The sequence below is a fragment of the Bos javanicus genome, chromosome 25 (assembly GCF_032452875.1).
Source record: "Bos javanicus breed banteng chromosome 25, ARS-OSU_banteng_1.0, whole genome shotgun sequence".
Classification (NCBI taxonomy): domain Eukaryota; kingdom Metazoa; phylum Chordata; class Mammalia; order Artiodactyla; family Bovidae; genus Bos; species Bos javanicus.
In genome coordinates, this window is record NC_083892.1 from 1,740,410 (window position 1) to 1,760,363 (window position 19,954).

The 19,954-nt window shown below is 57.5% G+C and overlaps 3 protein-coding genes across 8 annotated transcripts; 1 reads left to right on the forward strand and 2 right to left on the reverse strand.

The window, feature by feature from the left end:
* The first annotated feature begins 6,782 nt into the window (after positions 1 to 6,782).
* On the forward strand, positions 6,783 to 10,691 carry MLST8 (MTOR associated protein, LST8 homolog). 2 transcript variants are annotated; one of them, XM_061400858.1, is made up of 9 exons: positions 6,783 to 6,884; positions 7,415 to 7,617; positions 7,746 to 7,797; positions 7,877 to 8,039; positions 8,465 to 8,540; positions 8,626 to 8,778; positions 9,581 to 9,705; positions 9,848 to 10,011; positions 10,101 to 10,691. In XM_061400858.1, exons 2-9 carry the CDS (start codon positions 7,489 to 7,491, stop codon positions 10,217 to 10,219), a joined length of 981 nt encoding a protein of 326 aa, XP_061256842.1. In that variant the 5' UTR covers positions 6,783 to 6,884; positions 7,415 to 7,488; the 3' UTR covers positions 10,220 to 10,691. The 2 variants fall into 2 exon arrangements, with proteins under 2 accessions (XP_061256842.1, XP_061256843.1); XM_061400859.1 differs by having other exon boundaries at positions 7,749 to 7,797.
* BRICD5 (BRICHOS domain containing 5) lies at positions 10,564 to 13,002 on the reverse strand. Of its 5 annotated transcripts, XM_061400857.1 has the most exons (5): positions 11,756 to 13,002; positions 11,396 to 11,551; positions 11,219 to 11,320; positions 10,853 to 11,006; positions 10,564 to 10,750 (listed from the first exon to the last, which is right to left on the reverse strand). In XM_061400857.1, exons 1-5 carry the CDS (start codon positions 12,086 to 12,088, stop codon positions 10,656 to 10,658), a joined length of 840 nt encoding a protein of 279 aa, XP_061256841.1. In that variant the 5' UTR covers positions 12,089 to 13,002; the 3' UTR covers positions 10,564 to 10,655. The 5 variants fall into 5 exon arrangements, with proteins under 5 accessions (XP_061256841.1, XP_061256840.1, XP_061256839.1 ...); XM_061400856.1 differs by having other exon boundaries at positions 10,564 to 11,006; positions 11,396 to 11,539; XM_061400855.1 differs by having other exon boundaries at positions 10,564 to 11,006.
* Positions 13,003 to 13,100: 98 nt separating this feature from the next.
* Positions 13,101 to 15,965, reverse strand: PGP (phosphoglycolate phosphatase). The gene is made up of 2 exons (XM_061400851.1): positions 15,232 to 15,965; positions 13,101 to 15,132 (listed from the first exon to the last, which is right to left on the reverse strand). The coding sequence occupies exons 1-2, from the start codon at positions 15,869 to 15,871 to the stop codon at positions 14,807 to 14,809; spliced, it is 966 nt and encodes a 321-aa protein (XP_061256835.1). The 5' UTR covers positions 15,872 to 15,965; the 3' UTR covers positions 13,101 to 14,806.
* Positions 15,966 to 19,954: the final 3,989 nt, after the last annotated feature.

Sequence of the window (19,954 nt, forward strand, 5' to 3'; positions counted from 1 at the left end):
GCTGTCTCCAGCTGTCTCCACAAACAATGCTCCACGACCCCCGCCCCCGCCTCAATCTGAACCCCGACCTCAGGCACCTGCCCATCACCAGCCGGAGTTCAGCCCCCTACCCCTACCACTAAGAGGGACTGGGTTCCCTCATCCCCGGCACCGAGTGGGATGTAACTCTTCAGATCCACAAGCCGGTGGGGGGCGGGCTTCAGTACCCCCACCTTCAGCACCAGTGGGGTCATAGCCCTGCCCAGCAGCAACCTGAACCCCTACACAAGCCTGCTTACCCCCCAGCCTCCGGCCACAGCTTCTGACAGCCCCCCACTCCCCCTACACACAGGTCTCATCCTTCTGACCTCGACCTTCTCGGACCCTCACCTTGTCATGGCTGCAGCATTCTAAAGACAGAGCGGCTCAGACTCTTTGCTCATTTGCAAGGACGGGCAGATGACTCCCCTCCACGCAGCTTTGGGAAGGTTCACACACATGATGGCGGGATGCCCCTCTCCCACCCAGATCATCAAGCTGGTCCAGGAAGAAGGCAGCCAGAGGGTGGAGGAGGGTGAGCAGCAGGCACTGGAATTCCCTGATCTGGGCAGCCAGTCAGTCCCCTCTGTAGGGTCTCCCATGAAGTTAGGGAGCAGGCCGATGTCTTACATCCACCAGGGTCCCTAAACACAAGGGCCTTTCCCCCCACCCTTTATGGTTACCAATTTCTGGGCACCTGCTGCGTCAGGCACTGAGCTGGTCACTTCATAGGTGAACCTGGACTTACTGTACCCTTTTCACAGATAAAGATTTAAGTGAGGCTCAGAAAAGCCAAGTGACTCACCTGAGGTCCCAGAGTCTCCAGTTCATGAGTCTGAGATCTGAACCCACAGCCCCCTCTGCATTTGTCCTAGTTCTCCCTCTTACCAGATTTGCTTTTCCAGTCACTTTGTCTTTCTGTGTCTTGATCCCTGCTCCGTAAAATAGGGAGTGATACCTCCTTGTAGATTATTTGAGGATTAACTGTGGTGCTACCTATAAAGCACTTTGCTGTAGAACGTAATAATTGCTCAGCAAATCGCTTCTGTGGGTATTGTGATATTCCCCATCTAGGTAGCAATTGCATTTTATTCATCTTCAGAGCTTAACAGTGTGCCTAGCACACAGGAAACATTACCAAAAAAGTTAGTTAGCGCCCTTACCATTATTTTTATGTTTTGGCTGGCTGAGACAAACCATGAACTGTGGTGTCGGAGAAGGCTCTTGAGAGTTCCTTGGACAGCAAGGAGATCAAACCAGTCAATCCTAAAGGAAATCAAACCCAAATATTCACTGGAAGGACTGATGCTGAAGCTGAAGCTTCAACACATTGGCCACCTGATGCGAAGAGCCAACTCATTGGAAAAGATGCTGGGAAAGATTGAAGACAGAAGAGAGTGACAAAGGATGAGATGGTTAGATGGCACATCAACTCTCTGAACGTGAGTTGAGTTTGAGCAAACTCTGGGAGATGGTGAAGCGTAGGGAAACCTGGTGTACTGCAGTTCATGGGGTTGCAGAGTCTGTTCAGACTGAGCGACTGAACAACAAGAAAGCAAATCACTCTGGCCTGAGCCTAAGATTTTCAGGGCTTGGGGCAGGAGTACGAACAGAGGCCCACACACCAAATGTCTAAGAATTTAAACATTATAAGTTGTGCTAATATTAAATAGAATATGTTCTATCATCCTACCTTGACAAATACACCTTCATCATACCTGAAAGGCCAAGTCCTAGTTTAGAATGATCACATAGCTCTGGAAAATGAACTGGCCCTGCCTCTAGCTGCCTCACCTCCATTCTCTGCCCACCTCCACTCTAGACAGCTAACAGGTAGCTGATAGACCTGGGGGTGGGCAACTTGCTGTGTGGCGCATCATCCTTTCAGGACAGAGCTGGGAAGAGAGCTGACAGATTCTGCTTGATTCGTCCTGGTAGGTGAGGCTAATGCCCTAGGAGGAATCAGGCATTCTAGATCCGCTACCAACCAGCCCAGAGAACCTGGGACAAGCTCCCTATGCTCAGCTGGCCCATCTGTAAAATGGGCCAGCAGTTCTGCCCACAGTCCACGGCTGATGGACGGGTCCACCTGGAAACAGAGATGTGAACCTTCCTGGGGTCCCCCCATCCCAGGGATGGGGGCGACAGAAAGGGCCATCTGCTTTGGCCAGGGATATGAGGATGCAGAGGCGTGGGACCTGGGCAGCCCTCCAGGAAGTCGGGGCTGGGAGGACGATCCCAGGAGGAGGGGCCGCTGAACCAGCAGATTTGCTGAGGCTCAGCCTGGAGTAGAGCGGCTGCCTCACCGCAGCCTGGGCTGGCCCCCTGCCCAGCTGCACAGCAACCTCTCCCCTCCCCTGGCTGCAGCGAAAGCCCTGCTCCTGCCCACCAGCTGTGTGCCCTTCCAGGGGCTCCCTGGTGCCCCCCAGCCCCCCAGGGCCCTGGGGTCCAGCCCCTTATGTAAAAAATGGTGATGATGAACGTCCCCTCCCGGTGGACTGCTGGGAGCATGAAGTCTGAGAGCTGCCACGGTTTCTATCATTCTCAAAGATGCCGCCTCTGTACAGTGATCAGCTGATGCTTAGTATATGGAAGGGATCCGCAACCATGGGTCGAGTCTCCCTTTTCTGCCCAGCAGGGATGCTGGAGCTATTCAGGCTGGACAGGGAGCCTGGCCTGGTCTCTCAGTTACCCCCTAGGCATGGGACATATGCAGCCCTCCCCCCAGTGCCAAGTCACTTCAGTCGTGTCCAGCTCTGTGCGACCCCGTGGACTGCAGCCTGCCAGGCTGCTCTGCCCATGGGATTCTCCAGGCAAGAAGACTGGAGTGGGTTGCCATGTCCTCCTCCAGGGGATCTTCCTGACCCAGGGATTGAATCCGAGTCTGTTATGTCTCCTGCATTGGCAAGGGGCTTCTTTACCCCTAGAGTCACCCACCGAGAAGCCCCCCACCGAGTCCTCACAAAAATTCGGACTGCTCAGGCCCACGCCCCAGCCACAGGCCCACAGACACCTGGCTGTGTCCCCGAGCCCTCTCCTGGCCCCGTCTCTCTCCCACACTCAGGCTCTCAGGCTTTATGCTGCTCTGGACATTCTTCAGGTATTCTCAAGCCCGCATATCCATCTGCCACTCCCCGGAGCTGCCCTGGGGAGCACCTGTACTTCAAGAGGAAGATGAGCATGTTTGTGGGGCGGGGGTGCCCGCATGCAATCGCCCAGCCAGAAGGGACAAGGTCAGGGCGTAGCTGAGCCCAATTGGGTGGGTTCTGCCGCGTTCTAACCACATGCCCTGGGGTGTGTGACTCTACATCTCTGAGCCTCGGGGGGTTCTTAATTTAATTTTATTTATTTTTGGGTGTGTTGGGTCTTCATCACTGTGCAGGCTTTCTCTAGTTGCAGCAAGTGGGGGCTACTCTCTAGTTACAGTGCCGGGCTTCTCATTGCGGTGGCTTCTTTTGTTGAAGAGCATGGGCTCTAGGGTATGTGGGCTCAGTAGTTTTGTTGCTCCGTGGCATGTAGGATTGGGACTGAACTCATGTCTCCTGCGTTGGCAGGCAGATTACCACTGAGCTACCAGGGAAGCCCCAAGCCTCAGTTTTCTCACCTACAAAATGGGGGTGGTTCCTCCTTGGCAGGGTTATTGTGAAGACCCAACGCAGAATGTGGGTAAAAGGCTCAGCACAGTTTGGCAGTTCCTCAAAAACTGAAACGTGGAATTACAAGATGCAGCAGCCCCACTGCTACTATCTACTCAAGAAAAATCAAAATGGGTACTCAGAAGTACTTGTACAGAAAAGTTCATTGCAAGCATTATTTGTACTAGCTAAAACGTGGAAACCATCTCATCAAGTGTCCATCAATGAATGGAAAAACGGATAAATGAAATATGGTCCATCCATACAATGAAATGTTGTTCAGCCATAAAAAGGAATGAAGTACTAATACAGGCTTCCCTTGTGACTCAGCTGGTAAAGAACCACCTACAATGCAAGAGATGTAGGTTCAATCCCTGGGTTGGGAAGATCCCCTGGAGAAGGGAAAGGCTACCCATTCCAGTATTCTGGCCTGGAGAATGCCATGGACTGTATAGTCCATGGGGTTGCAAAGAGTCGGTCACAACTGAGTGATTTTCACTTTTATTGACACAGGATACAACCTGGATGAACCTAGAAAATGTTATGCCCAGTGAAAGAAACCAAACACAAAAGGCCACATATCGTATGACTTCATTTCTATGAACTGTCCAGAAGAGGTAAATCCATGGAGTCAGGAATCAGATCACTGGCTGCTAGGGGGTAGGGGGAGGTGGGGTGGGGGATGGGGAGTGAGTGCCTAACGGGTGGTGGGGGAGGTGGGGTTCTTTTAGAATGATGGGAATGTTCTGGAACTAGACAGAAGTGGTGGTTGCACAACATTAAGCGCCACTGAATTGTTCACTTAAAAATGGCAACGTTCATGTAATGTGAATTTCACCTCAATTCAAACAAAACATTCGGTATAGGCCCTTCATACAGAATAAGCTCTCAAAGCTATGAAAGGTGCTAAAAAAATCAGAGTTCAGCAGGTAAAGAGGCAGAGATGACACATTCTAGGTGTGGGCAAGGGTTCAAAGAGAGGGTGCCGTGAATTCTGAGACTGCCGTTCACTCGTGGCTTGTGTAGTGGAGAGGAGAAAGCTGCAGGGATGGCAGGGGCTGGCCCCAGGAGTCTGAAGGGTGATGGGTGACACTTGCAGGATTCTTACAAGGTTCAGGCTTAGGACTTTTTTTTAATTAAAAAATATTTATTTATGTTTGGTTGCATCAGGCCTTAGTTGTGGCATGTAAGCTCACCAGCTGTAAGCTTAGTACCTGCAATGCGTGGGCTTAGTTGCCCTGCGGCATGTGGGATCTTGGCTCCCCGACCAGGGATTGAACCCACATCCCCTGCATTAGGGAGAAGGCAATGGCAACCCACTCCAGTACTCTTGCCTGGAAAATCCCATGGATGGAGGAGCCTGGTAGGCTGCAGTCCATGGGGTCGCTAGAGTCGGACACAACTGAGTGACTTCATTTTCACTTTTTGCTTTCATGCATTGGAGAAGGAAATGGCAACCCACTCCAGTGTTCTTGCCTGGAGAATCCCAGGGACGGTGGAGCCTGGTGGGCTGCCATCTATGGGGTCGCACAGAGTTGTACACGACTGAAGCGACTTAGCAGCAGCAGCAGCCCCTGCATTAGATGATAGATTCTTGACCACTGGATCACCAGGGAAGTTCTCAGGCTTAGGTATTCAGAAGACCACTCTGTAATGTGAAGGAGAGCCTGGACGGGGCAGGAGAAGAGTGATGGGGAGGCTGCTCCTGAGAGGGGGTGGTGGTCCACGGGATCCCGTCTGGCTGTCACATATGGGTGGGCACCACCCACAGAAGAGAAAGCCTTTGGGGGCAGGTCCATCATGAACTGTCTTGGCTGTGGGAAGCGGAGGGGTCTGTGCGGCCTTTGATGGACAGTGTCAAACAGGGAGCTGGCTGTGAGCTGGAGACAGGGAAGGAAGGACCCAGAGCAAGGAAGGTACTGAAAGCCCTGGAGAGTAGGCAGGAGCCCTAGGGACACAGGATCTCTGGAGGCTGCCAGCCTTGAGGGGAAGGCAGAGAAAGAGACTGAACGTGGGGGGCAAGAAGCTAGCAACAGTCACAGGAGCTTTCTAGCAGTGCTGTCAGCCACTGTGTAGACAGACGTGGCAAGATGCATGAGGAAAGTATGCACTGCGTTTGGCAGTGTGAGATGGCCAGTGACCTTGTGAAACTCGCACTGGAGAGCTGGGAGTAAAACATGACAGCTGACAGCGAGTCAAGCTGCTAGTGAGAAGTAAGGCTGGATTTCTGAAATGGTGCCGTCTGGAAGGATGGTGTGGAAACGCTGAGGGAGGGACTTCCCTGGCAGTCCAGGGGTTCAGGCTTGTGGTTCCACTGCAGGGGACACAGGTTCAATCCCTGGTCGGGGAACTAAGATCCCGCATTACACATGGTGCGCAGACAAAAAATTAAACAAAGGAAGAAAAGAAAAAGAAATGCTGACAGGAAGGAAAGAGGGAAGATTCGGGGAGGAAGGGTGCCAGGACCAGGGCCTGGGATAGGCAGGGGACTTGGCCTTGGTCAAGGGGCCAAAGGAAGGAAAAGGGGTGCAGCTGCAATTTGGAAGCCTGGTGGGAAGATGCCCTGGGAGAGGCTGTCTCAAGATCCTTTTTTTTTTTTCCCTCTGAGGCCACGTGTGTAGAATGTGGGAAGGCTGGATGGAAGAGGAGGCACAAGGGACCCCAGTAATGGAGGGGTCACTAGGATTAGTGAAGCGACCTGAGGGTCCGAGGGGTCCGCACAGGCCTGACAGGGCCCAGACTAGGGGTTGCCTGATGTAGCAAAGAAAACTACAGGACACCTAACCACACTTGAATTTCACGCAAGCAACGTAGAACTTTTCAGTATAAGTATATCCCATTTAGGCTGTACTCAACAAAACACGTTGCTTATCTGAAATCAAATGCAACTGGATGTCCTGTAATTTACCTGGGAATCCTAGTGGGCACCAGACGGATGGGGTGGGGGGTGGATGCTACCACCCGGCCTAGGGAACCGCTCTCGGGAGGGTGGGGTCCCAGAGAGGGGAAAAGGCTGGGGTCGCTGCTTTCGTCCCGGGGCCTGTACCTCTTCTTCCCAGGAGATAGGGGCCTTCTACCCCAGAGCTTTAGTCTCGTCCCCGCCACCCCCGTCCCTCGTGCCCCTTGGTGTCGCCCTACTATCCCATCGATAACTCGACGCTCTGCCTTATCGACCTGCTCCGGCTCCGCTAGCCGTCCTGGGCCGCGGCGGAGCGCGGAGCCGCCTGAAAGGTACGGGGGCCGCGGGACGAGGGCTGGAAGGCGACGTCCAGGGGCCAGGAGAGCGCGCCCCGGGGGCGCTGGCTTCTCGGGACAGAGTCAGGACGGTCGGCGGAGCGCCGGGGAGCTCGAGGGTCCAGCCAGGGAGCTCCCCCGCGCCGCCCCACAGGGCCCGCCGCCGGCCCACTACGCACGCGCGGCCGCTGCGCTCAGGCTTCGCTCGCGGGCCGGTGCTCAGCCCTGCGCATGCGCGGCCCGCCCCTGCGGCACCGCGGCGCCCGCGGCGCGACTGCCCCCTGCAGGCCGCCGGTGGGAGGGCGTTTCGGCGGCGGCTCTCGGGGCTGGGGACGGAGCCCGCGGCTCGGAGCGCCGAGCTGTCCCTTGCCGGTTGTCACGCGTCTCCCTGAACCTCTCCGCGCCTCGGTTTTCCCCGTGTCTAAAATGGGGATGATTTCATTATTCCCCAGCACCGAGTAATCTGCTGTAACGTACTTAGGACGTAGGGTATTCTCTAAACATTGCATTCCCTATCTCTGCTCTAGATGCTCTGATCTTTGGCCCCTGTGGGTCAGACCTAGTGCCCTGTATCGAACCGAGTCCTTCCGGCAGCCACACCATGAATACGTCTCCAGGCACAGTGGGCAGTGACCCCGTCATCTTGGCCACTGCAGGCTATGACCACACGGTGCGGTTCTGGCAGGCCCACAGCGGGATCTGTACGCGAACTGTGCAGCACCAGGACTCCGTATCCTCCGCTGGGGCGATGGGGCGGGTGGTGCCGGACAGGATGCGCGGTGGAAAGGACGCGGCACTGAACCCGCCGGGGTAGAGGCCTCGGAGGCCCCTGTTTGTCACCCTCCTTAACAGACCCAGCAGGTGAACGCGCTGGAGATCACACCCGACCGCACCATGATTGCAGCTGCAGGTACCCTGCCCTCCACCCCAACCCCTGATTTCTCCTAGGTCCGTCGGCACAGCCTCACTTGTTTGGCCTCTGCTCCTAGGTTACCAGCACATTCGCATGTATGACCTCAACTCCAATAACCCCAACCCCATCATCAGCTACGACGGGGTCAACAAGAACGTCGCGTCGGTGGGCTTCCACGAGGACGGGCGCTGGATGTACACGGGCGGGGAGGACTGCACCGCCCGGATCTGGGACCTCAGGTGTGGGCGCTGGGCGGGAGCAGCTTGCTGCCCGGGTGGGTAGGCAAGGGCCAGCCGGGGAGACTGTCTATGCAGGTGACTTCTTGAAGGCAGATGAGGAAAGCAGGTAGGGCAGGGAGGCAGGCCCACAAAGAACCCCCCCAGCAGATCCTCAGCCTGATCCCACAGGGGGCTCTGGAATGAGCTGCACCAAAGAGCAAGTCCCGCCTCGAGGCAAGGGCCCACGCTTTATGCCCTTTCTGAGTCAGTCATTGGCTTCAGGCTGCCCTGGGGAGGTCCGAGCCCCCCCACCCCCGCCCAAGTCTTTCCTGTGAGACAGCTCCCATCACAGACAGAGAATAAGTGGCAAGGAAAGGGTATCTTGGGGAGGAGGGGGGCACCGATGGCCATGCAGCACAGACAGGGTGTGTCCCCTCGTCTCGAAGGTCCCGGAACCTGCAGTGTCAGCGAATCTTCCAGGTGAATGCACCCATTAACTGCGTGTGCCTGCACCCCAACCAGGTGAGGGGGCCGCCCGGGGCTGGGCACCCTGGGGCTCTGGAGGGCAGGGGTGCTGCCCGGCCTCACCTCCCCGGCGCCTCCTCAGGCGGAGCTCATCGTGGGTGACCAGAGCGGCGCCATCCACATCTGGGACTTGAAAACTGACCACAATGAGCAGCTGATCCCGGAGCCGGAAGTCTCCATCACATCCGCCCACATCGACCCAGATGCCAGCTACATGGCTGCCGTCAATAGTACTGTGAGTCCAGGGGAGGGAGTGCAGTTTGGTGCCCTGCTCTTTAGAACCCTATTCCCTGCAGGTGGGCTTTCTCCTCTCCCCCTGAGTCCTGCTTCCCCGTCCTGGGCTCCAGCTCTGACCCAGCCCCCAGAGCCAGAACCCTGGGGGTCATGCCCGATGCAGCCTCTCGCCGCCGGCCATGGCCCACGCAGCAGTCCGGGCCTCTCCATCTCCAGTCTTTCCAGTTGTCCACTTCCCTCTCTCCTCCTGGTCCCAGTTTCCCTCCTCTCTCCCGAGAGTGGCTGCAGCCTCTCTGACTTCCTTCCCCCTGTGACATCTTCCTGTCCCAATGCGGAGCATCCTTCAGCAGGAGCAGCCTGACTGCTCCTTACCAGGGCCTCCGGACCCTGCCATTTGACCCCTGGACTCCCATCCAGCCTCCTTTTCTTCCTTTAACGTCCATTTGATCTCAGCGAATCAGTTATCCCTCAACATCCCCAAACTGTCCACTCCCAAGCCTTTGCCCTACAGTTCCCTGTGTCTGGGTGCCCTCGTCCCGTCTTATTCTGCACATTTCTGTTGGCCAGGCGCATCCTTCAGGAAGGCCAGGCATGGCCTCCTGCCCTCAGCCCATCAGGTGTGGCCCTTGCTCGGGGCCGGGTCTCCCAGGTGCTCCCTGTCGCATGTCCCTGGCCCCCAGGTTCTTGTGCATAGCCGCAGTGCTGAATGGCAGCCCCTGGATCTAAGTCTTGCTGCTGGGTATTCTCCCCCACCTGTCAGACCGGAGGCCCCGGCCTCCTGTGACTTCCCTCCTTCCTGGCAGGGGAACTGCTATGTCTGGAACCTGACTGGAGGCATTGGCGACGAGGTGACACAGCTCATCCCCAAGACCAAGATCCCGGCGCACACCCGCTATGCCCTGCAGTGCCGCTTCAGCCCCGACTCCACGTGTGTGCAGGGTCAGGGGGCAGGAGGCGGTGTGCCTGGGGCTGGGGGCCTGATGCGTTGGGTCTGCTTGGAGGACAGCACAGGAGTGCGGGATGGGAGCGGCTGTTGATGGCACCCCTGCCGTGCTCATCCCCGCCCCCAGGCTCCTCGCCACCTGCTCGGCCGACCAGACGTGCAAGATCTGGAGGACGTCCAACTTCTCCCTGATGACAGAGCTGAGCATCAAGAGCAGTAATCCCGGAGAGTCATCTCGGGGCTGGATGTGGGGCTGCGCCTTCTCAGGAGACTCGCAATACATCGTCACCGGTGGGCCCCGCCGCCCTGCCCCCCGCCCCACTGGCCCAGCCCGGGGCTGCTCCCCGAACCCCATCTGTGCTTTTCCTCCCTCCCTGCAGCTTCCTCTGACAACCTGGCCCGGCTCTGGTGTGTGGAGACAGGCGAGATCAAGAGAGAGTATGGCGGCCACCAGAAAGCTGTTGTGTGCTTGGCCTTCAATGACAGCGTGCTGGGCTAGCCTCGTTCCTGGGCACTGCAGGCAGCCGTCCAGGTGGCACCAGCCGGGTGTGTCTGTCCAGCTGCCCAGGTCAGCGTGACACCCATGGGCTGGCTGCTTCATCCGAGGCTCGCCGGACTGGACTGAGTGACCCTGGCCCCCCGGCCAGGCCAGTCCAATCTGGGACTTTCTCAGCCCTGGCTGCTTATGTGGACGAAGCAGGGCTTATTCCTTCAGAAACTCTGGACCCACAGGACCTAGAGCCACCAAGGGCGTCCAAGGCTGGCGCTTACCCCCAGCCAGGGCCCCCCCGGCTCCACCCCGCCCTGTTTTGCATCCCCAAGGCCACAGAGAACACCATCACGGCCGGGTGGAATGGTTTATTATCCCTGTCCGCCCTCCGTGGACTGGTGATAGGGTCGGCCAGGTGGCCGGCCTGTGGGACCAGGCTGGGGGCTCAGTCCGGGAGATAATAAAAACAGACGGACACACAGATGTTGCTTGGGAAGCAGATGTCGATACATAGGTAGATCAGCCGCTGCCTCTGGGGCCCTGGAGGAGGGGGCTCTGTGAACCCCAAAGGACCCTTCCCCCTCTGTCCCCAGACTGTCCTAAGGAAGCCCAGGCTCCTCCGCACAGTCTGCCCCGACTTACCCTCTGCACGTCGGGCCCAGTAAATGGGGGTCTTGGCACAGAGGTGCCGCACGGGAGCCCCGACCTGGGCAGGGTCCACCTCTTGGCTCCCAAGCACTGCCAGCAGCTCCTGGGTGTAGTGGGTGTCCTGGCTGGGGCTTTGCATCGCCTGGAGCTGCAGAGAAGGACCCTCGCGCTGCTTCCGGCTGGGTGGGGCCCATGCATCCCGGGACATGCTGGTGGTGTGCCAGTCCTGCCCCGGCTCGTCAGCACCCTCGTCCACAGGAAGACAGAGCTTCTGTTCCCCTGAAACTGGAGCCCCAGCCCGCCCTGGGCCCAGGCTGCACACAGGACCCTTTGTTTGGCCCATGGCTGGAGGTTCCTCACCTGAGAGGTGTTCACCAGCAGCTGCAGAGTCTCACGGTCTTGGGGTTCCATCAGGCGCAGGAAGCAGGCCCGGTGCTCCGAGGGCCGGTAACAGACGCAGCCCTGGGCAGGCAGGCAGGTGAGGCAGGGCCACCTGAACCACCCCCCCGCCCTGCCCCGCCCCGCCAGGCCACTCACGCTCTGCCCGTCGAATAGCACTGCCCAGCTGTGGTTGCTCTGGGCTGGAGTCACCCAGATGGTTGCCACGTTCTGGGCCACATCCACCTGCTCGGTTTGGTTGGACCGGGGCATGCCCGGGCTCGGGAGGCTCAGGCGGAGCGTCTGCAGAGGGGGCTGGGTGGGAGGCGGGAGATCGCTGGCCAGGCTGGGGCTGCCCCAACACGCCCCCATCCCAGCTGCAGGGCTCTGACCCACCACTCCTCTAGGTTTCTGGTGTCTGCTCCCTGCCCTGGCCCCACAGGAGGGCTGGGCAGGGCTGGTCTCTCCTCCCCCTCCTGACTGTCTGAGCCTCTGCCTGGGTCCTGAGAAGGGGCTCACCTGGGGAGGGCTGTGGCTGAAACCAAGGAGCCCTCCAGCCACAGCAGCGGCGGTGGCCAGTGCCAGCATCAGCAGCAGCAGGCCAGGAGCTCTCCAGTGCCGGTGGCAGGGCTTGGTCTCCACCTGGAGGCACATCGGAGTCAGTGGGGCCCGGAGTGGAGGCCAGGCAACGGGCTGGTTCAGAGGAGGTAGAGGCTGAAGAAGTTCAGGAGACAGATGCTCCTCCTGCCCTGCCGGGCTGCCCTCGGCCTCTGTCTCCAAGAGGGCGTAGGTGGGGGGAGCGCTCACCCTCGCAGGCATGGGGCGCTTGGCCCAGCAGCTCCCCTGCCCCATGCTGCAGCCAGGGGACAATGCGAGATTGTCTGCTGCTCCTGAGTCGGCTGGGAAACCTCAGGACACCTCTGATCAACCAGTCCTTCTGGCCCCCTCCCCGCCTGACCCCCCTGCTTCCTCCCCAGCCCAGCCACCTGATATCCGGGTCAGAGACGGGACACCTGGAGGGGCTGCTCATTGCTGCCTGGCTCTTCTGATGCCTGGTCTGCGCAGACCAGAGCGCACGTGGGCCTGGGAGCGCAGGCGCCCTTGTGGAAGTGGAGACCCGGTGGCTGGCGCAGAGGGCAGCCCAGGTTGCCCAGGACTTTACAATACAAAGTCTGGTTGGGGGCTGATATCATTTTCCTGTAGACGTCTGTTCCCAGTCTCTCAGGGTACCTCTACACTCTGGGCACGGGGCCTGGCATACAGCAGGCCATCAGCAAATGGCTGTTTCATGGGACTCTGCCACTTCCTTTTCCTCTCATGCACCCCAGCTGCTTCCCAGTCCCCAGTGCAGGGCAGCTCGCGGGTGCATGCCCAAGACGAGGGCAGCTTCTAGGAGGTTCCACTGCTGCAGGGGCAGCCTCCTAGGATTGCCTGCATACTGCAGGATGGTGAGGCCAGCCTTGTGCCCACAGACCCCTGCCCGGCCCAGCATGGCTGTCCCTGACTGACCGGTGCCATGCGTTTCCAGCCACTTGGGGCTATGGACCCCAACACGCAGTAGCTCCCAGCACTGGCAGTTTTCGGGAGTGCGTGTCCTTCACCAGCTTTACCCCACGATCTCTTCCTTCTCTGGTTATTTTTCGTATGCCTGGTTTTTCCTGATTCTTTAGAACCTGCATTTCTGCAGTGGGCCTCAAACGGGCCGGAGTTTCTGTGCTGAGTCCCAAATCGAATTGGAGTCCCAGAATGGCCTTGTCCTGAGGGTACCCCCTCCCGCTCCCTGGCCACCCAGCTGTGGCGAGACAGCTGCACCCTCCACACAGAGACTGCTGTCCAGGCGAGAGCAAGGAACACCAGAGTCAGCTGTGGTCGAGAGTTTAATACACCTTTGGGTTCACACAGTGCAACAGGGGTGAGGGACAGGATGCACAGGCTCCTGGGCTGCTGCCCAGGCAAAGAGGGAAGTGTCGCCGGCTACCGCCCCTGCTGCGTGCTCCTGGTGTGGGTGACAACGCCCTGACAGGCCTGCTCAACATCCAGACCCACCTTGAGCCGACCTCACAGAGCCAACGTCAGCACCACCAACCTCACAGGCGCCGCTGCCCTCGCGTTGCCCCAGGCAGAGTCTGAACCCCAGACGCTCAGCCCTGGAAGGAGCCAAGGCTCAGGACATGCTTTATTGCTCTGAGAACTCTTAGAGGGTGGGTGAAGGTGATCTTGAGGCTAGGAGAGAACTGTGGGCTCTGAGCAGAAGCTGCTGGGTGTGGGGCGAGGCACCAGGAAGTAGTCGGCCAAAAGGAACAGCTTCCCAGGCACTCCCCTACAAGTGCAGCCAGTGGCCCATCCTCAAAGGTCAGCAACTCAGGGCGCAGGCAGAAAAGGCCACGGCCCCCTGCCAAGAACCCTTGGCTGGCCAGTGGACCCAGCCAGTCCTCCAGCTGGCAAGTGACAAGGGACCTCAGGGTCAAAACCGATGGCCTCATGGACCACTGGGATATGACATCTATCCCAACCAAGTGTCTGGGAAGACAGGAAAAGACTCAATTCCTGTTTTGGGGACACCTCTTTCCTCCCCTACCCAGAGGGAGCCTTGGGTGACAAGCATTCTTTGGCCAGCACGTGCCTTTGGCCCAACTGCTGGCTGTGGGGCACGCAGACTTCTTCAGTGGGATTTCCCCTATAAGACAGAGCACAGCTATTAATCATACGCTTACGCTTCAAATCCACCACCTGACAAAATTGTTAGAAAGCGAAAAAACAAAAACTTTTGGTATCAATGCTGCTCTGAGCTCCCTAAACGGCAGCCCTGAGTTCAACGATGGCATTCATGCCCTCCTGGCTGCTCGCCAAGCAACAGGCTCAGTCCAGACCACCTGGGTTTACATGCACGTTTGGAAAGGACGAGGCTCAGCCGGGCTGAGTTTACAGAAATGCACAACTCCATGAGGGTAGCAGCCCTGGTCTCTAAAATGAACACTCAGTTGTGACACTGGAGTGGTTTTGAAGGAAGTGTGGGGTGGTGAGGGCAGCACCCCAGACCCTATGGACAGGGAGGCTCCGCCCGAGAGCAGCCCCTTCCTTCGCTCCCACCCTGCAGGTGAGGACCTGAGGCGGCAGCAGGTTCCTCTGAGGACCACACTGATGGGGCCCTGGCTTGGTTTGCACAAGTTGCTCACAACAGTGGAAATGAGTAGCGCCTCCTCCCCACTGATTCCTGAAACTTTCAATAAATACATGACACCCCTAGACCCACCTCAGTCCCACCAGTAGGCCCTGAGGTTACCTGAATCCTGGACATACACTGAACCCAACAGCAAGGCCCACTGGCACCTAAGGCCCAGGATCCCCACAATGCCCTCCAAGCTTAAAAGTGCATCTTAAAATATAAGTATCTGTAAACAAAGTCGCCCCCCAAACGTTTACTTACAAGGTTAACAACTAGCGCCTCTGCTTAACTCCAAGTAAGCAAACTTGAAGCCACCTAGCTGAGCGATGCTGAAGCCCCACCTATTAATTTGGGTGAGTGGTTTCAATTTTTTTTTTATTCTGGAGATTAAAGACACTAAATCTTTAACCTTGAAGGGCAGGCAAAAGGTCGGCTATGCTGTCAACATAGAAGTCAGGGACCATTTTCTTCTTAGCCATGCAGTCACTTTCCTGATTACTTTTCACGTCTCGCAGACTGGAGACACCCGTGAGGGTCAGGATGGTCTTCAGACCACAGGTCACGCCCAGGAGGATGTCTGTGTCCAGGCGGTCGCCCACCATGACGGTACGCTCTGGGTGGATGCCGTACTCCTGGGACACGCAATCGAAGATGAAGCGGCTGGGCTTCCCTATGATGTCGGCTTGGCGCTGGGCGGCCATCTCCACGGCTCGGACCAGACAGCCGGTACCTGCGGGGGCGGAGAGGGAGGGGAGGCGTGCCGGGGGTCAGAGGCCGGGAGGGGCTCGCTGCCCGCCCTCCAGCCTCCCTCCACCCGGGGCGCACGGACCCGCGATGAAGCGGCCGTTCTCCAGGGGGAGTCGGTTGTCCATGTTGGTGCCCACAAGCAGGCAGTCGGGCTGTTGCAGGTAGCGCACGGCCTTGGTGAGCTTCATGTAGCTGAAGTGCGGATCGAAGCCCACCACGACGGCGCGCACATCGGGCTCCAGGGGCGCGTCCAGCCAGGCGCCGGGGCCATCGCCCAGCAGCGGCTCGGGCCCCACGCCCACGCAGGAGACGCCCACGGCCTCCAGCTCGGCGGCCAGGGCCACGCTGCCCAGCACGTAGGCCTTGGGGGCCGGCGGGCCAGTCAGGCGCTGGCGCAGGTAGAGCGCGGTGCAGTAGGCCGTGCCGAAGACCTCGCGACCGGCGTCGGGCCCCGCCGGGGCGCCGAAGCCCAGGCACCTCAGCTTTTCGGCGTAAGCCTCGCGGGTCTTGCTGCTGTTGTTGGTGATGAAGGCGAGGCGCTTGCCGCGGGCCCTCAGCGCCGTCAGGGTCTCGGGCGCGCCGGGCACCGCCGTCTCGCCGCGCCACAGCACGCCGTCGCAGTCGAACAGCAGCGTGTCCACGTCGGCCAGCAGCGCCTGGGCCCGCTCGGCGTTCAGCCGCACGCAGCGGCCGTCGTCGCCGCCAGCCTCCGCCTCCGCCATGGCCGCCCGCCGACGCCGCCGCCACCGGCCGCCACCGCCGCCGCCGGCCGGCCGCTCTTCCTCGCAGCCGCCTGCTGCCGGGCCCGCCCCGCCCCCGGCGCGCTCATAGGCCCCGCGCCTCGCGCGTGTGGCCCATTGGGCCCCGCCTGCGCCAATCCGCCCCCGCCTCCCGCGGGCTGCGGGAGCGCCGGGCCAACCGTCGCGGTCCGCCGCGAACAGGCGGGCGGCCATTGGCTGGAGCGCCCTAGACGCCGCGGTGATTGGCTGGCTGGAAGCCAACCGGCATTCTGCGTGGAGCGCTCACTGCGGAAATTCGGCCGAGGAGCCGGAGCGCCGGCGCAGGACGTAAGACTGCTGTTCATTGGCTGCTGCAGGACAGCTCGCCCATTGGAGGCGCTTGGTCAGCCTAGGTGACGGAGGCCCTTAATCAAGTGACCCCCGCTCCGGGCCGGCTGTGATTGGCTGGCTTGTCTCCTATCTTGCAGGCTGGGCGCTCCGCGGGATCGCGGCGGGAGGGGTCTGCTGTCTCCTTGCGGCAGGAGTCACGTCCGCACCTTTGCCGGGTCGGCGCTGGGCGGTGTTCTGCGCCGTGGACGCAGTGTCTGCGCGTTGGCCGATTATGGCCTTTCCTGAGAGGCAGGCCCAGGCTCCTTCCTAACAAGACTTGCGTTCTGGAAGACGTTTCCAGGCCTTTGCAAAATCGCTTTTCCTGTGCTTGGTGGTCATGTGGACGAATAATTTACAGGGCAGTGGGATCAGGGTCTAAGAGAAGGACGTTAGTGCCTAGAACACAGCACTCAGTAACTGGTCGCTCTCATCATTAATACGTATTACTAACTTTTGTGGAGATCAATCCTGAATATTCATTGGAAGGACTGTTGCTGAAGCTGATGCTCCAAAACTTTGGCCACCTGATGAGAAGAGCTGATTCATTGGAAAAGACTCTGGTGCTGGGAAAGATTGAAGGCAGGACGAGAAGGGGACGAGAAAAGATGAGATGGTTAGATGGCATTACCGATTCAATGGATGTGAATTTGATCAAACTCCGGGACATAGCGAAGGACAGGGAAACCTGGCGTGCTGCAGTCCATGGGGTTGCAAAGAGTCGGACACACACAAAACATTAAGTGCATAAATCTTAAGTGTGCAGCCTGATAGGATTTTAAAGAGTTGGACACAACTGGGCAACTGAACAACAGGCCTGTGTAAACACAGCCGAGATCAAGGTACAGAATATTTCTATCACTCCAGAAACTTCCCTCAAGTCACTATGTGTCCCTAGAGGTTACCCCTCCAACTGCTTTTCTGACTTCTGTCACCAGAGTGAGTCACAGCCTCTTTTGCCTGTCCTAGACTATCTTGCAGGAGCTTGCCCTGTGTACTCCTGGTTATTCCTTCTTTTGGATCAACATAGTATCAATGAAATCCATTCTTCTCAGTGTTGTTGTTGTTTTTTTAATTACCACATGGGTCATTGTAAGAATTTACTCCCCTGTTCCTCACTTGATGGGCATTTGGGTGGCTTCCAGTTTGGGGCCATTGTAAGTAATGCCCCTATGAAGGTTCTTCCTACACGTTCATTTCCCTCATTCCTAGAGGGAAATAGACATAGACCCTCGTTCCTCTTGGGTGGATACTTAGAAGTGGAGTTGCCAGTTCACACAGTAGGTGTGGTTTTCTCAGTACTTTCACTAAGGCCAGGGGGAAGACTAGCAGGTCCCAGCTTCCCAAGCACTTACCCTGTGCCAGGCAATCCAGACCTCCAACTCCCAGTGTGGCAAATCTCTGCTTCTCTCTCGGGTCCCAAGTCTCCATAAAGTCTACTCTGGGGCCCGCCTCACCCTCAAACCCATGAAGTAAAACCAGTAACCTCAGTACCTTAAGGCCCTGCTTGTTCCCCTATGGCCTGTTGTTTGGTCTTGGCTGGTCTGGGAACCGCTGGAGGACAGGGACATGGTATACAGTGTTCCTGCCTGGCGTACCCACTAGCTAGGAGTATCTTGTACCCACTAGCTCCTTCTTTCTGTGTCTTCCCATTCAGTTTAATTGGTGGATCTGACCATGGGAAGAATTGATTTGACAGGAGGTCACAAATCCTGCTTTACCACTCAGAGGCAGTGTGTGTGGTTCACTGGCAGGAGTGGGCTAGAATGCTCTGTCTAGCCAGGGCTGGCTGGCGCAGTACTTGCCTGGCTGCCTTGGTTTACTGGCAGTTAGTAAGTGTCTAGGCACTGAGTGCTGCACTACCTTGTCAGAATTACAGGACAACTCCCAGAGGCGGGGATGATTAATGTCCCCATTTATAGATGGGGGACATGAGCCACAGACAGTCACCAACTGGGCAATGCAAAGTTGGGATTAAACTCAGTTGACCCCAAAGCTGAGCTCTGTTTTGTTTAACATCCCCTATAGGGTGTAGGGTCTGAGTTGGCATGGCAGGAGAGGTGGAATGGCCAGTATCAAGAGAGGGGATGGTTATGGACAAGGTCCTGAAGGAGGCTGGAAGGGATGGCACCCTTTACTGGGGAGGACTGTCCCTGGAAGAGGTGCGATGCGTCTGGATGGGAGAGGTGCACAGCATGACGGCTTTGTGTCCCTGACACACAGTAGGTGCTCAGTGTATACCTGCCAATGGACAGTGCCAGGGCCCTCCCAAGTGAGGAAGCTGGACCACAAGCGGAGTGGGGCATGGACTTAGATGGTTCAAGGACATACACTAATCTTCATGGCATTCCATGCATTTAAATTATATTAGAGAACTTCCCTGATGGCCCAGTAGTTAGGAATCCGCCTGCCAATGCAGGAAACACAGGTTTGATCCCTGGTCCAGGAAGATTCCACAAGCTGCGGGGCAACTAAGCCCACATGCCACAACTACTGAGCCCATGTTCCAGAGGCTGAGAGCCGCAACTATGGAAGCCTGTGCACCCTGGAGTCCGTGCTCTGCAACAAGAGAAGCCACCACAAAGAGACGCCTGCACACTGCTGCTAGAGAGTAATCCCTGCTCTTTGCAACTAGAGAAAGTCTGCATGCAGAAATGAAGACCCAGCACAGCCAAAAATAAATAAATGATCTAAATTATATTTGAAACTACCAATAGCCATTAAATCTGTGTTTTCACAGATGTTCTCCTTTCTAATGAGCTAAGCAAAAAAAAGGACTGAAGGGAATTCCCCGGAAGTCCAGCAGTTAGAACTACAAGACTTCGTTGCCAAGGGTGTGGGTTTAATCCCTTGTTGGGGAGTAAAGATCCCACAGTATGCATCTGCGGCCAAAACAAAACAAACAAAAATTCTTTAAAACAAAGAAAAAGGACTGAAGTGGCAAAAAAAAAAAGGGGGGGGGGGGTGGGGGGAAAGAATGCAACTTAAATACTTCTCAACGTGGGATTGGTTGAGTAAATATAAGTACATCCGGGGACTGGAGATTAGCCGCCGTCACAGAGGGTGACGGGTTTCCCTGGTGGCTCTCGGCAAAAGATGTCTGCCAATATAGGAGATGCAGGATTGATCCCTAGGTCAGGGAGATCCCCTGGAGAAGGAAATGGCAACCCACTCAAGTATTCTTGCCTGGAGAATTCCATGGACAGAGGAGACTGGTAGGCTACAGTACATGGGGTTGCAAAGAGTCAGACAGGACTTAGCAACGAACACTTTCACTTTGGAGGGTGATGGAGTTTTTGTCTGGCTCTGGCCATAGAGAGGCTGGTGTCAACTGTCAAACACACAGTGTGCAGCTGGAGCCCATGTGAGGGCAGGGTGGGAGAGGAGGCCACCTGGGGGAAGGGAGACTTTGGGGAAGGGAGAAGCCCTTCCCTGGCCACTCTGCCTTCCAGGGACTTCAGGCCCATCAACTCCTGTGTCTGCTGTCTGCCTAGGCTTCAGCTGAAGCGGGGCTCAGAGCTTACCAGATTGGGATTCCCTTTTCTGACCCCCAGGGACTAACTAGGTAGGAGCCCTGGCCTCTTGCTGAGAACTGTCACACAGGTTCTGGAGCACGGAGCAGGGCAGGCTGTCGGTCTCCTCTGGGCCAACTCCTCCTCATGTACACCCACACGCAGGCTGTGCTCTGTCTTTGAAGTC

Excerpts from the sequence above, each read along its gene's own strand:
- MLST8 (XM_061400858.1), top strand. The coding sequence starts at position 7,489 with ATGAATACGTCTCCAGGCACAGTGGGCAGTGACCCCGTCATCTTGGCC. Across the intron at positions 7,618-7,745 it reads CTGTGCAGCACCAGGACTCC|CAGGTGAACGCGCTGGAGAT; the intron begins GTATCCTCCGCT and ends TAACAGACCCAG. Across the intron at positions 8,040-8,464 it reads GCCCGGATCTGGGACCTCAG|GTCCCGGAACCTGCAGTGTC; the intron begins GTGTGGGCGCTG and ends CTCGTCTCGAAG.
- BRICD5 (XM_061400853.1), bottom strand. The coding sequence starts at position 12,088 with ATGGGGCAGGGGAGCTGCTGGGCCAAGCGCCCCATGCCTGCGAGGGTG. Across the intron at positions 11,321-11,395 it reads TGCTATTCGACGGGCAGAGC|GGCTGCGTCTGTTACCGGCC; the intron begins GTGAGTGGCCTG and ends CTGCCTGCCCAG. Across the intron at positions 11,007-11,218 it reads TGCTGGTGAACACCTCTCAG|CTCCAGGCGATGCAAAGCCC; the intron begins GTGAGGAACCTC and ends CCTTCTCTGCAG.
- PGP (XM_061400851.1), bottom strand. The coding sequence starts at position 15,871 with ATGGCGGAGGCGGAGGCTGGCGGCGACGACGGCCGCTGCGTGCGGCTG. Across the intron at positions 15,133-15,231 it reads GAACGGCCGCTTCATCGCGG|GTACCGGCTGTCTGGTCCGA; the intron begins GTCCGTGCGCCC and ends CCGCCCCCGCAG.